The sequence below is a fragment of the Oratosquilla oratoria genome, chromosome 4 (assembly GCF_046742065.1).
Source record: "Oratosquilla oratoria isolate Oo_2021 chromosome 4, ASM4674206v1, whole genome shotgun sequence".
NCBI lineage: Eukaryota > Metazoa > Arthropoda > Malacostraca > Stomatopoda > Squillidae > Oratosquilla > Oratosquilla oratoria.
In genome coordinates this window covers 18,138,656-18,159,435 of record NC_134780.1, presented here as the reverse complement: position 1 = coordinate 18,159,435, position 20,780 = coordinate 18,138,656, and the positions used below count along the sequence as shown (strand labels likewise).

The window sequence follows — 20,780 nt, the reverse complement described above, 5'->3', positions numbered from 1 at the left end:
GCTGATTTTTAATTTTCATGTTGTTTCCAGTAAGACATCATGTCTCCAATGCTGCCAGACTGTGGCATCTTGACAGCACCAAGGCCAAGAGTTTCTCCACCTGTAAAGAAGTTCAGTATATCTCCAAGGGTGTCTCCACGTGTAGCTGTAGAAGCTGATACACCATCACCAAAACAGACCTTTGGACTAGCTACTGGTAAGTCAATCCATGTACTTATGGACTTGCATGTATATTTGTGTTCCTCTCCCACTCACTCCCCCTTAATCTTTTAATGGCCTAGTTCTACAATACTTGGCAATACATTGGACACAAAAGACCACAATAACTAAGAAACTGAACCTGCTTAGAGCAGTCATACAAGATTTGGTCACCAGAAACTAATAAATTTATAGATGATATGGTTTAACATCACACACTCCCCCCTATTGGGAGGCTAGAATGGTGCCCCACACAGAGGGCTTTGTAGTGTGGAATTTAATGAACCATGCCCTTGGTTCAACTTTGCTGGTGGCAATATTCGAACCGCCCTCACCTCGACCTTCACCCCAAGTAATGACACCGTAACCCACTCAGCCATTAAATATGCATCCTCAGTATTGTTCGTAACAATTAAGTGGGCAAGCCAAAACAGCCCACAGACAGCACAAACCTCCTCCTCCTTCTTCTTCTTCTTCTTCTTCTTCTTCTCCTCCTCCTTCTCCCTCTTCTCCTTTTTTTTTTTTCTTCTTCTTTTTTCTTCTTCTAACAAAAAAAAAAAAACATACACATACCTTCAAATTTGCAGTGATATACTTTTAGTGATTACATGGCCTTTTGCAGCACATGAAGTAAACAATGAAATAATAGCACAAGTTTCTCTTTCAGGTTTTACCTCTAACTTCTACAAATCCTCAAAGTCCCCTGTACTCAAGGCATACACCCCAACACCTCCAGTTGTAGAAATACGTAGGAGTGTCAAAAAAGATGGTATCAACAAGGGTGTTGTGCATAAAATCAAGAAACCCAAACTGAAGGCAAAAGACAAGGTATGTATTTATAATTTTGAATGTGGTAAAGACTGGCACAGTTATGTACATGAGCCACCCACCCACCCTTCACAAATACAAACAACTCACCAAATGCAAGATGAAAATAGCCCCAACAGTATATTCTTCAAACAACTACTATAACGTAACCACCACTGCTACCCCACAGTATCCATACAAAAACACTTGCACACTTTTTGTACTTCACCAGACTCCCCAGAAATCCACACAACAGAAATCACTTCCAAGGCAAGCAAGAATTCTATTGGCATATATACATTCAGGACACTAGTCCACTTGAAAATTATATCAACACAGATTTAGCCTGAGAGCTAACAAATTGCCCTAGATGCAACCAACACACATGTTAGCACCTTATAATACAATACTACACTCACTGTTTTCAGACAAAATTTATTTATAAGCTGAATTGGTGGTCATGGCTGATTACCTGGGGGACCACAGATATCATGTAAGTGATGGCTTGGGCAATGGAATGATTGAAAACTCAGACCATTGCCCCCAGATTTCTCTAATAGAAGAGTTACAATCCCCAGGTAACTGGTCATGGACACTGATTCAGCCCACAAAATGTTTAGAAAAGTTATTTTACTTTGTATGGAAAGGGTGAGTGTAATGTAGTATAGTAGGTGTTCTGTCTCTTGTGTGTGGTGGTTGCATATGGGGCAATTGGAATTTTGCAAATATAATATATATATATTTTTTTTTCTCATTAACAGAAAAAGAATGAAGTTAAAGCTGTTGTACATCGTTTACGTGAGGCAAAGGCTCTTCCTTGTCTAGCTGCTGATCGCAGTCCATTAGGGACATCCACATCTGGAAAGGTAGGTTTATATTTGCAAGCCCTCCCTCCCCATCTTGTATGAGATGAGATGGTTAGGCATTGGAGACAAACATCCTTATTACTTTCACTGTTCTTGTTTCCTCCCAAGAAGTATTTCTAGTTTGTATCTTGTACACATGTTGCCATATTATGTCTATTCCAAGCATTAATTTAGAATTACAGTGAAATTCCTAATATCAGACCTTGGCACAACCTAAGATAGGTCAGACAACCAGAAAAGTGGCATGATTGGGCATCCACTATAAGGGGTGCATTTGAAGGGGGTTATTTTTAAGGAACATGAAACTCTATGTACACCCATGAAAGGAGCAGGTACTGTATTTATGAATTGTATTACACATATTAAGGTGATGTCTGTTAGTTTATTTCTCATTTCCAATTATATGGTAGTTATCACTTCATGCCTTGGAAAAGAAAATAGAGATAGGTGGGAAGTGAGCCAGCTGTTGTTTGCTGATGACACTGCTGCTGTGGCAGTTATAGGGGGGATTAAGGCAGTTAGTAATAGAGTTTGGGAAGATGTGCGATGGGAGAAATTTGAAGGTAAATGTGGGTAAAATTAAGGTGATGGCAGGAGAAAATGGCAGTGATCAAGGCGACTTTACTTAATTGACAAACCTGCCCTTGCTGTCCTCTTGTGTGGAAAATATAGATGAGGAGAAATCCCTTTATACATGCATGTGTTTTTTTTTTTTTTTTTTTCTCTCTCTCTCCTCCTCCTCCTCCTCCTCCTCCTCGTCCTCCTCTAAGGGAGATAGCCAAAAACAAAGTCATAAAATCCACTCCCACCCATTCCATCCCTGCGTACTCCACTCCCATTCACACCCTTCTTTTCTTGGCTCCGGGATGACGGGTCATCCCTGCATCTCACTCACTGCCTTGGGTCATAAGCAATGTAGCAAAACACAGTCCATCCACAGCAAGGCGGCTTCATTTAACCACTTCAGTACGGGACTTAAATCTCGCGGGCAGCAGCCAATGCCAGCCATATGACGTGTCGTAATAATACTCGCATCATAAAATAGTCACCGCTTATATCAATCGTTCTCTCTTTCACCCGTGAATTTCAAAAACCACAGAGAATGGGATTCAGGGTGCATTTGGGAGAATGTAAAAACACAGGGGCGACTACAATAAATATAATCAAGACGCCGATATGGCAGCGTCGCGAATCCACTTGCTCCTCATGACGCCTACGTGTGCGGCACCGTATGGAAGGGGTTAATTGGTGATGCCCCACATCCCTTCATGCAGAAAAAGAGAAGACGGGGAGAAATCCCTTTGGGCTGCGTCAAAATATCATTCAGAGATACTCCCGCATTCCGCCCACTCCTTTCCATGCATCACAGTATCATAAATACATAACCATTTTCCATTCCCCCCATCTGTCTTCTCCCTTCCTTCCTCAACAGACATTCCCTTTCTTACCCAATGCCCTTTTACCTCATCTATCCATCTCATCCGTGGTTGCTCCCTCATGTTCACTCCTTCCACCTCTATCTTCCACACCTCACTAGTTCTTCACTTGTTCTTTCCAAGTGTCCAAACCATCCCAGTACTCTTTCTTCAACCCTATCTCCCAACTCCATTTCCATCCCCGCTCTCCCCACCTTGTTTCTCGCTCCATCCAGCCTAATAACCCCTACTATGATTCTTAGGCAGATATGGTTGATGAAAGAGTATTGGGATGGTTTGGACACATGGAAATAATGAGTGGAGAAAGACTAGTAAAAGAGGTGTGGAAGGAGTGAACATGAGGGGGTGGCCTATGATGAGATGGATGGCTTGGGTATAAGGGGTTTGGGAAAAAGAGGAATGTCTGTTGAGGAAGTATGGGAGAGGACAGAAGATGAGTGAATGGAGAATGGTTGTATATGGATGATGCTGTGATGGGGATGGGGGGGTGAGGGAGTAGTGAGAAATAATTTGATGCAGCCCAAAAGGATGTCTCCCCATCTTCTCCTTTTCTGCATGGGGGGATGGAAAAGGAGGACTGCTGATTTAATGATGCGGCCTTGCTGTGGATGTGCTGTGTCGTGCGACACTGCTTCTGATCCAGGGCAGAGGGCAAGATGCAAGGATGACCTCTCATCCAGGAAGTACCAAAATAAGAGGGAGGGTAGTGGGGAGTGGAGTATGATAGGGATGGAATGGGTGGGAGTGGTTTTCATGCCTTTGTTTTATAGGGATGGAATGGGTGGGAGTGGTTTTCATTAAGAAATTGTTTAATTGCTATCACCTCCAGGACCTTCTTGGTATTTACCTCATTTTCCATATGCATCCATTTTTTTTAGGTCACTCCTTACATTCCTGGATCCATGACCGATATCCTTCCCAACTTTCTGAATTTCTCTCTGAAATAATCTGGGGAAATTTTATGCCTTTAGTATTTTACTCTTAATCTGATAATAATCATATATGCCATCTCAATCAAATACTGTGTACACACTTAAGGCTGATCAGAGGTCCTTTTTGCATCCCACCTGTTTTACTATGCCTTCATATGTAGAAAATAACAATTCTGTATCCTTTTTGGTGAATTTGGGGATAAGATGTCTTGCTTTTATGATACTATCCATTACACTTCCTTCACTACTCACCACTGTTGACCATTGCATAGGCTGTCCTGGTCCAGCCCTACTTGTTTTTCTTTGGGCCTGTCCATCTTCTGGGATAAATGTTCATGTGTGATTCAGATTTAGGTTCCCTACTTCTTCTATTTCCACTTGTATCATCTACAAAGTCATGATATCTACCCCTTTCCTGTGGAAGTCTTTCATCTTCAACTCTAACTTCATCCATGTAATACCTCTTTTATCCTTGGCAATCCGTCATCTATCCTGTTTTCTCTCCTGTCATCCTCCCTACTATAATATTTGCCCCTTACCTGTGTGAATTCCTCAAAGTAGTGCAGTTGTGATCCCTCCCTTTGGTTGATTTCATTGTGTCTCATTTTACTTTCAAATCTAATTTCCTCCATGGAATATCTATTACCTATGCTAACCTCACTTCTGTTATTCTTTATGTCATAGTACCTGTTCTGGACTTGTGGGACTTCCTCAAGACCATGAAATTCTGCTCTGTCTTTGATTGATTTCATCATCTATTCTGCTCTCACTGATGCTGCTTCTCATCATAATACCTGTCATTCCCGTCATCCCTTGCTGTATAATATCTCATTTCTGTTGTCTTTTACATTATAATAGCTACCGTTCCTATTGCTTTCTCCATCATAGTATGTATCCTATTGTTCCTTATATTGTAATGTTCCCCTCTCCTATCATCTGTTATATCACAATATCTCCCTCCTACCCGTGAGAATCCCTTAAAATCATGACTTTTCTGAGCAGCTTGAAATATTTGAATGTGGCATCCTTTATTAGAAGTCCACACTTTGAACAACAACAACAAAAATGGCACAGCACTGTATGTAAACAAAGATGGAGGATGTACTTCTGTTTCTATGATCGATCACACAACACTAGTGCCAGGCACAGGTGCCAAAGTGTGCCAATATATCCTATTCTATCACTATCTGCTCAGGTCAACAAAATTTACTCATTCCTTTATTTTTGTGTGAAGAAGGCTCACAAATTGCCTATCTCTAGGCATCAACTTGCATGAATTACTTATGTCTACTATCAAACATTTTATGCAATTGGGGGACGGAGAGGGGGGGTCGCCGATTTAATGAAGCAGCCTTGCTGTGGATGTGCTGTGTCTTGCGACACTGCTTCTGACCCAGGGCAGTGGACAAGGTGCAGGGATGACCCGTCATTCAGGAGGTGCTAAGATAAGAGGGAGGGTGGAGGGGTGTGGAGTGTATTCAGGGATGGAATGGGTGGGAATGATTTTATGCCTTTTTCTTTTTGGCTACCCCCCTTGTAAGGGGGAAAAAGCCTTGGTATATGTATGTATGTATGTACCATCAAACATCTTGGTAACTACATTTTATGTAATCCAATATTCACGTCGTGGGACATGACACAGGGATGACCCTTCATCCACAAAGAGCCAAGAAAAGAGGGAGAGAGGGGTGGTGAATGGTAGTGGAGTTTGTGGGGATGAAATGGATGGGAGTAGATTTATGACTGGCTACCTCCCTTTTAAGGGGAAAGAGCTATTGGCATATGTATATATGTAAGATGACTTGTTTTAATTGTATTCCCAAAGGCTATTCCTCAACTTACTTTATACACATTTTTCTTTTCAGAAGAAGCGCCTTCTGGCCACCCCAGGAATGTCTTTACTAGATGCACCAGTAAGATATGAATCGTGTATTGGATGTTAGGCATCCTTTGATTTCTTGATTATAATGATTATGCTTAGCCTCTTCAATATAGTCAAATTCTCATGCACAGTCTGATGCCTGAGTTAAGATGATTGATGCATCATAATACTATTGTTATAAAATGTAAAGTCACCATTGTATTACTTATTTTGTTTCACTGAGTAATAATAAACAACACATGATCAAGCCAGTTCACAGAGTTTGTGTGATTCTCAGCTACAACTACAAAATAAATATAATCAAGACGCTGACATCAGCATCCTTGTATATCCCGTTGCGCCACGTGACACCTGCGTAGGGGTCATTGTATTGAAGAGGTTAAGTCATAATGCTTTTGAGTTGTTTTCATGTTAATTTTATAGCCTGCATTGAACTTATAAACTGATTAAAACACACTTGCCTTCTGTTGTGCCGCAACTCAAATAAGAGCTAGACACAGTTGTCAATGCATACCTGTGTTGATTTTCTGGTTTAAAATAGTCTTGTAATGGCAGCATGATATCTATAAAATGTATGCAGTACTGGAAAGATGTTAGGGCTAGGGGATGCAGCTTGGGTCAAATTTGTCTCAAAAAGAAGGATTTTGTTGGGGGTGTTTGATTTTTGCCATAAGATTGGGTGGGATACAAGAGAGACCTAAGAGGTATTTATATGAGTCTAAGGGAAGGGAGAATGCCAGAGGACTGGAGGAGTGCCTGTATAGTTTTACATTATTTCAATTTGAGTGTAGTTGGAAAGGTTTATGGGAGGGTTTTGATTGAGAGGATTAGGAGATGCATACATATACCAAACCCCCCATACGAGGGAGGTAGCCAAAAAAACAAATGCATAAAATCCACTCCCACCCATTCCATCCACACACACTCCACTCACATTCAACCCCCTACCTCCCACTTTATCTTGGCTCCTTCAGGATGACGGGTTATCTCTGCATTTCACCTGCTGCCCTGTGTCAGAACCATTGTTGCAAGACAGCACATCCACAGCTAGGCTGCTTCATTTGATTGGTAAAAGAAAAAAAATCCCCTCTGGCATTTCCTTTTTCTCCATTTATCCTCTACTCTCATCTTACCATCCTCCAAAAAATTATCTGATATTCCTCCACTCCCCTTAGAACTCGTCCTACTATTCTCCTGGTTACCACTCTATAGTCCATTAATGCTCTATCTACCACCCTTTCCCATGTGTACTTATGCTTGACTTTCTTCCTAGACACTGCATTTGGTAACAGTAACTCTCTAGACACATCACCATCAACTCCAGTACAATTTTTTCCTGGAACACCACACTTCCCAACCACAGCGTCTCTTGCTTTATTTCTACCCTAGCATTTAGGTGTCCCAGTACCACTACATTGACATTTCTCTCTAATCCCTCTATGTATTCGTTTAAATCTATCCAAAAAGCCACCCTTTCTGCCTAACTACCTGGCCCATATGCATACATACATATACCAAGGCTTTTTCCCCCTTACAAGGGAGGTAGCCAAAAAGGGAAAGGCATAAAAACACTCCCACCCATTTCATCCCTACATACACTCCACACCCCTCCCACCCTCCCTCTCATCTGAGCACCTCCCGGATGACGGGTCATCCCTGCACCCTGCCCAACGCCCTGGGTCAGAAGCAGTGTCGCAAGACACAGCACATCCACAGCAAGGCCGCTTCATTTAATCATATAAGGAGAGGACGGGGAGAAATCCCTTCGGGCTGCGTCAAAATTTACTCACACATACTACCCCACCCCCACCCCCCTGCCCATTCCTCCTCATGCAATCACAACATCATCCATATACAACCATTCTCCACTCACCTCTGTCTTCCGTCCTCTCCCTTCCTTCCTCAACAGACATTCCCCTCTTCCCCAAAGCCCCCTTCACTCCATCCATCCACCTCATCCTAGGACGTCCCCTCATGTTCACTCCCTCCACATCTGCCTTCCATACCTCTTTTACTAGTCTTTCTTCACTCATTCTTTCCATGTGTCCAAACCATCCTAATATTCTTTCATCAACCCTATCTCCCAACTCCTTTTTCACCCCTGTTCTCCTCCTCACCTCCTCATTTCTCACTCTATCCAGCCTAGTAACCCCCACCATACTTCTCAGACACCTCATCTCAAACACATTTAAACTCCTTCTCTCTTCTTCTCTTATGTTCCACGTTTCTGCCCCATACAGTGCTGTTGGCACAATCACTCCTTCATACAGTCTCCTCTTCGCCCATATGCACTTACAAAAATCCTCTCCTGGCCCATATGCACTTACAAAAATCCACATCTCCCTTGTTTCACCACATGCTTACCTATCTCTTCACTTACTAGTATAGCCACCCCTTTTCTCCCTTGTCCTCTCTTCACTTACTAGTATAGCCACCCCTTTTCTCTCTTGTCCTCTCTTCACTCCAGAGATCCTCCCAACTACATTCCCAAAATCACACTCTTCCCTCCGTTTCAATGCCAACACCTCCATCTTTCTTCTCAAACATACTATCTCTTCCCTTTTATTCTCACCTGTACCACATCCATGCACACTAAATGACCCAAACCTTAGGGTACAGATTCCTCCCAGTCTTTTTTTTTTTTTTTTTTTCTCCCTTCTTCTTCTTCTTCTTCTTCTTCTTCTCTTCTTCTTCTCTTCTTCTTCTCTTCTTCTTCTTCTTCTTCTTCTTCTTCTTCTTCTTCTTCTTCTTCTTCTTCTTCTTCTTCTTCTTCTTCTTCTTCTTCTTCTTCTTCTTCTTCTTCTTCTTCTTCTTCTTCTTCTTCTTCTTCTTCTTCTTCTTCTTCTTCTTCTTCTTCTTCTTCTTCTTCTTCTTCTTCTTCTTTCTTTCTTTCTTTCTTTCTTTCTTTCTTTCTTTCTTTGGGGCTACAAGAAGAAGAATTCCTAGTCCTATCCCCATTCCATTTTTGTCACCTTGTATGACTCAAGTGGAAATATTTGATGGCCGTATTCTTTTTCCCCGACCACCGGGTTCGGCAAAATGAGAAAATGACTATTGAAGAAGTGGTACTGGACAGTAACAAGAGTGGGGGGACAGCATAATGGAGATACAGTTGCAGTGTAATAAACTATCATCATTTCTATGAATAGAGATTTCCAATCAGTTATAGGTAAAATGCATGAATCAATAATGATTAATAAACTGATATCACATTGACAGGCAATTTGATTCGTGACACACAGCATGGTTTCTGCAAGGGTAAGTCGTGTGACTTATCTCCTATCCTTTTACACTGAAGTATATAAGGCATCAGATAACAATGATAGTGTTATTTATCTTGACTTTAGCAAAGTGTTCGACAAGGTGCCCCACCAGAGACTACTAAATAAAATCAAAGCCCATGGCATAAGAGGAAAAGTGTTAGAATGGATTAGAGCTTGGATCAGTGACAGAAAACAGCGGGTCACCATAAATGGTGTAAAATCCAGGTGGGGGAGTGTTTCTAGTGGGGTCCCCCAGGGCTTGGTTTTGGGTCCCTTATTGTTCATTATGTACATAAATGACTTGGACAATGGGATTAATAGTGATGTTAGTAAGTTTGCGGATGATACTAAAATAGGATGGCTAATTAGGTCAGGAGACGACACTGAGATTCTGCAGTATGATCTTAACAAATTGTTCACATGGTCGGTGAAATGGTGAAGGAACTTCAATATCTCAAAGTGCAGCATGTTAAACGTAGGGCTACACAACTCTGAAAATAGATATAGCTTAGATAACACATTTTTAGATAAAACTGAGTGCAAGAGGGACTTGGGAGTTCTCGTGAGTCCTGACCTTAAATCAAGGAAACCGTACATTAGTGCCAGGAATAAAGCTAACAGAGCATTAGGTTATGAATAGAACTGCAGAGGTAATTATCAAACTCTAGTGTTAGTTAAACCCATCCTTGACTATGTGGTACAGTTTTGGTCCCTGTCTTATAGAATGGACATCAATTCTAGAATCGGTAGAGGACAATGACCAAAATGATACATGGGCTCAGAAATTTACCTTATGAAGAGAGGCTTAGACACCTTAACTTACAATCTCTGGAAAGAGACACTGTGCAGGGTGATGTAATAGAGGTATTTAAGTTGGTCAAAGGGTGATGCAAACAAGGTCATCATATTAAGACAACAGGGCAGGACTTGCAGTAATGGATTTAACCCCTTCCATACGGTGCCGCCTACGTAGGCGGCATGGGGAGCAAGTGGATACGCGAGGCTGCCATATTGGCGTCTTGATTATATTTATTGTAGTTGTCCCTGCGTAACTGACATACTCTCTAAACTGGCTTCATCACATTTTCTATGGTTATCAAAATTCATGGATGAAAGAACGATCGATATATGCCGTGACTATTTTTTATGATGCGAGTATTATGACGCGACATCGTACGTCTGGCAGCTAATGCTGCCTGCGAGATTTTGGCCCGGAGTGAAGTGGTTAAACTGGACAAATTTAGATTTAACCCCTTCCATACGGTGCCGCACACGTAGGCGTCATGAGGAGCAAGTGGATTCGCGACGCTGCCATATCGGCGTCTTGATTATATTTATTGTAGTGGCCCCTGTGTTTTTACATTCTCCCAAATGCGCCCTGAATCCCATTCTCTGTGGTTTTCAAAATTCGCGGGTGAAAGAGAGAACGATCGATATAAGTGGTGACTATATTTTATGATGCGAGTATTATTACGACACGTCATACGGCTGGCATTGGCTGCTGCCCGCGAGATTTAAGTGCCGTACTGAAGTGGTCAAGAAGGCAATAATTTGTTTACTAATAGGGTGGTCAATGAATGGAATAAGACTTAGTAACCATGTAGTGAGTGCTGAAACTATCAATTGTTTTAAAAAAAAATTAAAGAACCATGTGGGTGGAGATGACAGGTAGTAATGGACATGGAACTGCTTAGTGTAGGCCTTATGGTCTCTTGCAGTGTCCTTCATTCTTATGTTCCTCTACCACAGACAAAATGATGTGTGCCTCTGCTCTGTAGGGGCAACTGATATAGATCCTAAAGCTGCATTTCTCAACCTTTTTACCTTTGCGTAACCTTTAAAATAAATTGCATGTCTCAAGGACCCCCCCCAAAAAAAAAAAATAAGATAAATAAATCATATATCATATCTTTCTCATTTTATTTTCATCGTAATGATAGGTAGGATGGTGTCTATATTACATTATTACAAGTAGTAGAGCTTGTGTCAGGATTAGAAATGGAGAGAGTGAGTGGTTTGAGGTAAAGGTGGGACTTCGTCAAGGATGCGTTATGTCACCCTGGCTGTTCAACTTATACATAGATGGGGTGGTGCGAGAGGTAAATGCAAGGGTAGTGGGTCAGGAATTGGAGATGGTTAAAGAAAATGGAGAAAAGTGGGAGGTGAGCCAGCTGTTGTTTGCGGACGACACTGCGCTTTTGGCAGGATCGGAGGAAGGATTGAGGAAGTTGGTGACAGAGTTTGGGAGAGTGTGTGATAGAAGAAAGCTGAAGATAAATGTGGGTAAAAGTAAGGTGATGAGATGTACAAGGGGTGAAAGTGGCAGTAATCTGGAAGTGAGCATTAACCTCTACCCTCCGGGGCACATCGCACGTCTGGCAGCATTAGCTGCCCGACGTGCAATGTCTTGAAATAATAATCGCATTATAAAAAATAAAGTCAGTGCTAAATTGTCCGTTCTCTTTCACCCGTGTATTTTGATAACCATAGAAAACTGATGAAGCCAGTTTAGAGAGAATGAAAATTACGTAGGTACAACTACAATAAATATAATCAAGATGGCGACTTCGGCATCAGCGAGTACCTACTTGCTCCTCATGCCGCCTACGTAGGCGGCACCGTATGGAAGTGGTTAAGGGAGAGCAACTGGAGGAAGTGGATAGTTTTAGATACTTGGGTGCAAATGTGGCAGGAAAAGGTGGATGTAGAATGTAGATTGAGAGAAGCGAGTAAATGCCTTGGTGGATTAAAAAGTGTAATGAGGAATAGAAATTTGGGAATGGATGCTAAGAGGAGACTGTATGAAGGAGTGATTGTGCCAACAGCACTGTATGGGGCAGAAACATGGAACATAAGAGAGGAAGAGAGAAGGAGTTTGAATGTGTTTGAGGTGAAGTGTCTGAGAAGTATGATGGGGGTTGCTAGGCTAGATAGGGTGAGAAATGAGGAGGTGAGGAGGAGAACAGGGGTGGAAAGGGAGTTGGGAGATAGGGTTGATGAAAGAGTATTAGGATGGTTTGGACACATGGAAAGAATGAGTGAAGAAAGACTAGTAAAAGAGGTATGGAAGGCAGATGTGGAGGGTGGGAACATGAGGGGACGTCCTAGGATGAGATGGATGGATGGGGTGAAGGGGACTTTGGGGAAGAGGGGAATGTCTGTTGAGGAAGGACGGGAGAGGACAGAAGACGGGTGAATGGAGAATGGTTGTATATGGATGATGATGTGATGCATGAGGTGGAATGGATGGGGGGTGAGGTAGTGTGTGTGAGCAAAATTTTGACGCAGCCCGAAGGGATTTCTCCCCTTCCTCTCCTTTATATGGGGGGACAGAGAGGGGGGGTCGCCAATTTAATGAAGTGGCCTTGCTGTGGATGTGCTGTGTCTTGCGACACTGCTTCTGACCCAGGGCAGTGGACAGGGTGCAGGGATGACCCGTCATCTAGGAGATGCTAAGATGGGAGGGAGGGTGGAGGGGTGTGGAGTGTTTTCAGGGATGGAATGGGTGGAAATGATTTTATGCCTTTTCCTTTTTGGGTACCTCCCTAGTAAGGGGGAAAAAGCCTTGGTATATGTATGTATGTACAAAAACCAAGAATGTGTGTTTAATTATATTACATATATGAAATTAGATAAAAAATCATCAAAAGTGCATTAGCTTATCTCGCCTGTTCTCGCGGAACCCTTGGGTACCTTTTGCAGAACCTTAGGGTTCAAGGGAACCCTGGTTGAGAAATGCTGCCCTAAAGTATTAGCTGCATGTTACTCAGCAAATTTTAACCCCACAATAACATGCAACAAATACCCCCAGATAAGGTATTATATTATTTTTATTTATTATTATTATGTATTTGTTTAATTTATTTATTTATTTACTTTTTTTTTTTTCCATCTTCTTCTTCTTTCTTTTTCTTTTTCTTTTTCTTTTTCTTTTTTTCTCCATGATCTGAAAAATCTTGGAGGACCATAGAAATTTATTGTCTGCCCTCTCTCAAATTTGTATTTGTGTCTTATTAGGATGATGGCTTGGAATTCCTGTCAATACTGAATGAAGGCAAAAAGTTTTTCACAAGTCGTTCAAAAGCTGCAGCAACAGTTCAGATTGGGAAAACTATCAAGTAAGTTATTTATTTTTGTATTATTTATGGTATTTATTTATTTATTTATTTTATATCTTCTTTTTTATTATATATATATATATATATACTCTCTCTCTCTCTCTCTCTCTCTCTCTCTCTCTCTCTCTCTCTCTCTCTCTCTCTCTCTCTCTCTCTCTCTCTCCAAGAACTTTGTCATGGACTAGACTTTGTATTTGGGTTGATGCCTCGAATTTTGGCCATGATTTGTACAGGTCCAACATTCCAGTCTAGTATGACTATTTGCCTTTTTAACTCCTTCCATACAGGGATGCCTACGTAGGCATCATGAGGAGCAAGTGGGTATGCGAGGATGCCGATGTCGGCGTCTTGATTATATTTATTGTAGTTGTACCTGTGTGACCCCCATACTCTGTAAACTGGCTTCATCATATTTTCAATGGTTATCAAAATTCATGGTTGAAAGAGAAAACGATTAATACAGTGGTGACTTTATTTTTTATAATGCGAGTATTATGACACAACATTGCACATCTGGCAGTTAATGCTGTCTGCAAGATTTTGGCTCGTATTGAAGGTGTTAAATGATCAATTTTGTCTCAAAGACAAGGAAATGTGGAGTGCAACTAATTTAAGTTACATAATAAAAAATAAAAACAGAATCAAGGGAGTAAGTATAGGGGTGCGGGCAGGAGTATGCAATGACACCCACATCTTTTGCCTTTTTATACCAGAACCACACGACACCAGTGCCAAAGGCAGGTGCAAATGTGTGCATATATAATCCATATTTACCTGCCTTTGTACAATCCATCAATTTCTTTATTTTTGTGTGAAGAAGGCTTGCAATACATCTGTAGTTACCTATCAAAGCAACTGTGACAAGGTAAGCATGTATACAAGGTCATAGTGTCATCTTGTTTACATGCTCTCTCACCTCTGAGGGGAAACGGCTTCAATTTCATACTCCTCTGCTGATGGATTGAAAATCTCCTGCAACTAGCCATTTATCATAAGAAGAAGCCTAGTTTAAGTTTTATTTTGTTGTCTAATTTAAGGTAACCTAATGTTATAATAAATTTGCAAAGAATGGCAAGCACTATGGATCTTGCTAGGATGTGGCTTATGGTGCCATACCAGCGTCCCTTTGTGTCCGTGATGCATCATGGAACATGACAACTTGTTTACATGACTTGCCATTTTAAATGCACTGGTACACTATGCTCATTATGTATACATTTAGTTTGTGTATTTCTCTCCAGTATAAAAATTAGGCTACCATGGGATTTGAGGAGAAATCCTGTAGATAAAGCTGATGCTTGGGGCAGAGCATTGAAATTTGTCCATTAAAAGGAAGGATTAGATATGTGTAGTGATTTGTTCTCAGCTAATAAAGTGGTATACAAAGTTTATAAAGCATATCAAAGTGAGGAATTTGACCATATGGTAAACAAGGAAGTGCCAACATGAAGCTGGTGCTCATAGAATTTAGCCCGTATATATGCTCACTGCCCAAGCAAGTTAGAGCATTGCTATTTGCAATATAGGTTGAGGTGACAGCAAGTTGTATGAAGGGCATTGTTCATTAAATTCCATGCTACAAACTTGTTTGTAAAGGGCACCTTTCCAGGCCCCAGATAGGGGGAGTTTGCGATGTTAAACCAAATGAAAAATGAGTTCAATTCACTTGGTCATGTGAAGTTTTCAAAGAACCTAAACCATTCCTATATCAACCCAAGTTTGTGCTGTCTACAAGTTTTAAGGTATTGTAACATACTGCCTGTTTTTATCACCTTAGGTTGTCTGCCAGTTATGGGGATATATCTCTGAAACAGAGAGAAGGAGGCTTTTCAAAGAAGAATATTGGAAAAGTTATTGAGGAAGAACTGGATACTCTCCTAGCCACAGAATCTGCACTTTCTGAAGGGTAATATTTTATTTATATTAAACATTAATACCTGTACTTTTTTCAGGAATGTCCCCTTTGGGGTTACAGGGAGAAGGATCCCAAGTCCTGTTCCTGTCCTGTTACTACTGCCTTTTATGACTCAAGTAGAAAAACTTGGTGGCAGTATTCTTTTCCCCCTGGCCAATGGAAAACTTGGTGGCAGTATTCTTTTCCCCCTGGCCAATGTAGATATATATATATGTATATATATATATTTTTTTTTTCTCCCGCTATCGTGCCTGTGGAAGGTATGGGGAGTGGAGAATGATTATGTATGGATGATGCTGTGATGCATGGAAAGGAGTGGGTGGGGGATGATGGGATGAGGATATGTGTGAATGCAACTGAAGAAAATTCTCTCTGTCTTCTCTTTTTCTGCATGAGGGGACAGAGGGGGTCTGATTAAATGAAGCAGCCTTACTGTTGATATGTTGTATATTGTATTGATTCTGACCCAGGGCAGTGGGTAAGATGCAGGGATGATCCATCATCCAGGAGGGAGGAAAGAGGTGGTAAATGGGAGTGGAGTATGTGGTGGTGTCAATTTTATCTATTAATTTTAATGAACCAGAACATCAAGCACTTTATTCTTTTCCAGTTACAGATTTACTGATGTTTGTCAAAAGGGAAGGAAAGTGATTGGTAGTTTGTTGGGGAGAAGAAAGATGGGTGTGTTGTTTAATGAAATGAAACTGAAAGGTTCAGTTAGAGTTTAGGAGTGGTAGGTAGATGTCAGAGGTGGGACTGGTGGTAAGTGGTGAAGTGGAGAGAAATGTAATTGAGGATGGTATAGGCAAAGGTGAGAATGGAATAATTGATATGGCCCCAGTAGGGAGAAAAATGAGGAAAAAGGAACACTTTGGAATTTTTGGAAGAAATAGGAATGTGGTTTTGGGTTGGGGGATCTGCAGGAGTAGATCAGCCAATAGATGGAGTATTAGGGAAGTATAGGTTGGTAGGAAGAAATGATAATGGAGAGATATTGGATACATTGAAAGTGCAATATTGATAGCAGTTGTTGTTGTTGTTGTCGTTCCCTAGACTGTCTGTCCGAGCAGTCCCGTCTCCCCAAGGAAGGCCACAGCCGAAACTGGGTTTTCCCACAAATCCTTTATAGAGTGTATGTTGTGTTGTTTGCGTGCATGATTGTGTATAATGCAGTCTTCCATTATGTGTTGTATGGTATGGGGTGAAGTGTTACATCCTGGGCAGCTGTTCACAACACGGTCGTCCAGCCTCTTCTGGTAGCTTAGAAGTGCTGGGTGGTGACCGCATCGCAGTCTGGCCAAGTGGACTCTGTCCTTTCGTGGGAGAGAGGATTCAGAAGGGTGGATATCAGGGGGTCTGGCATGCAGCAGTGTGTTGTCTTTCAGTGTGTTAATGGAGCGGTGAGTGATATGATTATGAATATGTTTCCGGAGGCTGGTATTTGGTGGTTGTGGAGGAAGAGAAGAGAGTATCTGTGCGTAATAAAGGTCTTTGGGTGTAGTTTTAATGTTTCTTGGTGTGTGTGGGTGTTCTGCTATGTAGTGTAGCGGGTGTGATGTGTTTGTGGTGGCTGCAGCAAGTGTTTGTGTGCCTCTCATGTCGAGGTGGTCCTTGACTTTGAGGACTTTTGTTTCATGGTGTAAATGGTCTGTAGGTGATGTATTTGTGCAGCCTGTAATTGTTTTTAGGGCTTTGTTTTGTATGATTTGAAGGGTGTTGTGGTGTGTCTCACTGAGATTAGGAGCCCATGCAGGACTCGCATAATTCATCACTGAGCGTATGCATTGTTTGTATATTGTTATATTAGTTTCTTTGTTTTGTCCAAATGTTGTTCCAGTGATTGACTTAAGTGCGTTAAGTCTAGGTGTGCATTTGTTTTTTATGTTTGTGAGGTGTTGTTTGAAAGACATGGATGTATTGTATGTTACACCAAGAATTTTCGGTGTGTTTGTGTGTGTGGTATTAGAGTGTTGTTGATGTAGAGATGAGGTATGTATTTGTGTTCTTTTGTCCAGTTGGTGAGAAGTGTTGCTGTAGATTTGGTTGGAGCTATTTTGAGTCTGTTTGTGATGAACCATGTGTTGAGTGTGTCAAGGTAAGGCTGGATTATTTCTGCAGCTTTGTCTGTGTTACGATGTGTGCATGTGATTATGTCGTCTGCGTAGGAAGAGATTTGTATTTCTGAGGTGTCTGGCGTGGGTAAGTCATGCATGTATAGATTAAATAATGTGGGGGATAGAACTGAGCCCTGTGGTACTCCGTTCTTAATGTTTCTGATGTGCGATGATTGGCCATTATATGACACATGAGCATTCCTGCCTGCCAGATAATTGGCCAGCCATCTTTTGGTGTTATTGTGCATGTCTGTGTTATATATTTTATTTGTTAGGTTGTGGCGGGGGATAGCATCAAAAGCTTTACTAATGTCCAATGTTATAAGAAGTGTTCTGTGGTGGGGCCTATCTGAATTGATGCCATCAAAAATTCTTTGTGTGAGGTTTGTCAGAAGAGTGTTTGTGGAGTGTAGTGGCCTAAAGCCGTGTTGTGAGTCAGCAAGGGGAATATATGGTGTGACAAGTTTAAGTATTAGGCGTTCAATTGATAGCAGTAGATTGGAATAGTTGTGGATGTAAATCTATTCAAAGGTGATTGCAATGAATTATCAAATCAGTATCCAGTGGGAGGGTCTGTTAATCAAAGGAAGGGTGATTTGTATTACAGGTGTGGGTTAATGTGCACATTTTTCAATTTTTTACATTTGTATTGATGTTTACAGACTTGCAGGTGCAAGTGATTTGCCATCAGTGCAAGCCAATCCTAGGCCTTGCCCCACAAGAGTACCTGACACACCTTCACCTGTGAAGCCGATGTTAGCCTTCAAACCTAGACACAAATCACCATCTCCCAAAAAGACCAAAGTAACTTTGGAGGTTTCAAAGAAGAGGAATGCTTTGGAGTTAGAAGATCTGGAGAAGATTATGGAACAGTGGGATGATGATGAAACTGTAAAGAAACGGTCGTCACCTAGGAAGTCTGGTCAGACAGCAGTAAGTATTGGGGGGATTTTGTAGAATGTTGGTATAAATTAATGTAGTTTGTAACTTCATTCTCATCTTGTTTATTCTTTGACCTTTTGGCTCCTTTTGGTATGATCAAGAATGTCCAAATAATCAGTTATATCTTTCCCTCTCTCTGTACATGAAAAAAGTGAGAGGGGAATACACATACATCCATGATCTGGTATCACTAACTTGCACCTTGGCACCAGCTGCCAAATATACAACAACCCAACACTTGTGACTCATGATGCACATATAGGCCTCATCGTACCAAAGTGGTTAAAACTCATTTCCAACCATACTTCTTGAAAAAAAAATTCTTATGAAATATGTTAAGGCTCTTCCTTACTATTCTTTAGATTACAAGTCTCTGCTCCATACAATGTTGTGAGCACAATCAATCCATCATAATCTCCTCTTTGCAGTCATTGGAGATTCCTAGTTCTGAGGACATTTGGGAATGGATGCTAAGAGGAGACTGTATGAAGGAGTGATTGTGCCAACAGCACTGTATGGGGCAGAAACATGGAACATAAGAGAGGAAGAGAGAAGGAGTGTGAATGTGTTTGAGATGAGGTGTCTGAGAAGTATGATGGGGGTTACTAGGCTAGATAGAGTGAGAAATGAGGAGGTGAGGAGAAGAATGGGGGTGGAAAGGGAGTTGGGAGATAGGGTTGATGAAAGAGTATTAGGATGGTTTGGACACATGGAAAGAATGAGTGAAGAAAGACTAGTAAAAGAGGTATGGAAGGCAGATGTGGGGGGAGTGAACATGAGGGGACGTCCTAGGATGAGGTGGATGGATGGGATGAAGAGGGCTTTGGGGAAGAGGGGAATGTCTGTTGAGGAAGGACGGGAGAGGACAGAAGATGGGTAATGGAGAATGGTTGTATATGGATGATGTTGTGATGCATGAGGTGGAATGGGTGGGGGGATGAGATAGGATTTGTGAGCAAAATTTGACGTAGCCCGAAGGGATTTCTCCCCGTCTTCTCCTTTTATGCATGGGGGGACGGAGAGGGGGGGTTGCCGATTTAATGAAGCTGCCTTGCTGTGGATGTGCTGTGTCTTGCGACACATCATCCAGGAGGTGCTAAGATAAGAGGGAGGTAGGGAAGAGGCCAAACGCAGAGTATGGGAGTCCAATATATTTTACGTTTCGCCCAGCAGGGCTTCTTCAGAAATAACATCGATGAAAAACATTTTACTCCTTATATAGCCCGAGCCTTGCGGGGAGAAACAAACATTAAAATGGTGTACTTACAATTTGCGCAAATTGCTTGTTACTTGTAATTAAAATTGCCAATGGTTTGTTAATTGTAAAAAATCCACTATTCTGATTTATATTTTCTATGAGGGATATAAACGCCGATTCTAAACATCTACGTTTCATTGTATCGTTTTCATATTTTATAATCTTGGAATTATTCCAATCAGCATTGTGGCCGGTATCGAATCTATGTTTAACAATGGCATTATTCATATTGTATGTTTTCATATCATATTTATGTTCTAATACTCTCTTATCAATACCACGGAAACTTTCACCAATGTAAACCTTTTCACAACCTAGACATGGCACACAATAAATACCTGCTTGACGAATATTTTCCCTGCTCTTATTTCGGTTTTTAATGAGATTACCAACTGTTACTGAGCTGGTTTTAACAACCTTAACACCAGCCTTGTTTAATAATGGGGAAATATTGTCTGCAACTGAGGTATTAGGTAATATGATCTTTGTATATTCTTCTTTTATTTTTCCAACTCTTTTGTGAATAATTCCAGCTTTCTTCTTGGCTTTTAGAATAAAATAAGGAGGGTATTTTAGTTCAGTAAAAGCGTTAAAAATTTTATTAAATTCTTCATCCAAATACTCCTCTGAACATATTCTTAAGCCTCGAAGATAAAAACCTATGATAATTCCCATTTTGGTTTTCTTATCCGTAGCAGAGTAAAAATGTACATAATCATTATTATTTGTCTTTTTTCTAAAAACTTTAAACTTTACATTGTTTCCGTCTCTTATCAAAAGGGTATCAAGATAGGGCAACATGTCGTTAGTTTCATATTCTGCTGTAAACTTGATACTATCTTCTACAAGATTTAACTGATTTAAAATCCTACTCAAATCTAACCTACGAGGAGCTATTATAAGTACATCGTCGACGTATCTTAACCAAACTAAGTCTCTAGGGACAATGTTGCTAAAACTAGTATTTTCTAAATGTTCTAGAAACAAGTTCGCCAGCACTGGGCTTAGTGGTGAACCCATTGGTAAACCTGCTGTCTGTCTGTAATAAT

General features: G+C 41.0%; 1 protein-coding gene across 7 annotated transcripts in view; it reads left to right on the top strand.

Annotated features, from left to right (window-relative positions):
- The window catches only part of eco (Establishment of cohesion), a 55,935-nt gene that overhangs the window by 23,394 nt on the left and 11,761 nt on the right, over positions 1–20,780 (top strand). For 6 of the 7 annotated variants that reach the window (XM_076183519.1, XM_076183521.1, XM_076183525.1 and 3 more), the window contains exons 2-8: positions 31–196; positions 866–1,026; positions 1,767–1,871; positions 6,105–6,152; positions 13,402–13,502; positions 15,280–15,408; positions 18,194–18,464. In XM_076183519.1, coding sequence (XP_076039634.1) covers positions 40–196; positions 866–1,026; positions 1,767–1,871; positions 6,105–6,152; positions 13,402–13,502; positions 15,280–15,408; positions 18,194–18,464 — 972 coding nt within the window. In that variant the 5' untranslated portion in view covers positions 31–39. The remainder of the gene's footprint in view (positions 1–30; positions 197–865; positions 1,027–1,766; positions 1,872–6,104; positions 6,153–13,401; positions 13,503–15,279; positions 15,409–18,193; positions 18,465–20,780) is intronic. The other variant, XM_076183526.1, reaches the window with a different exon arrangement.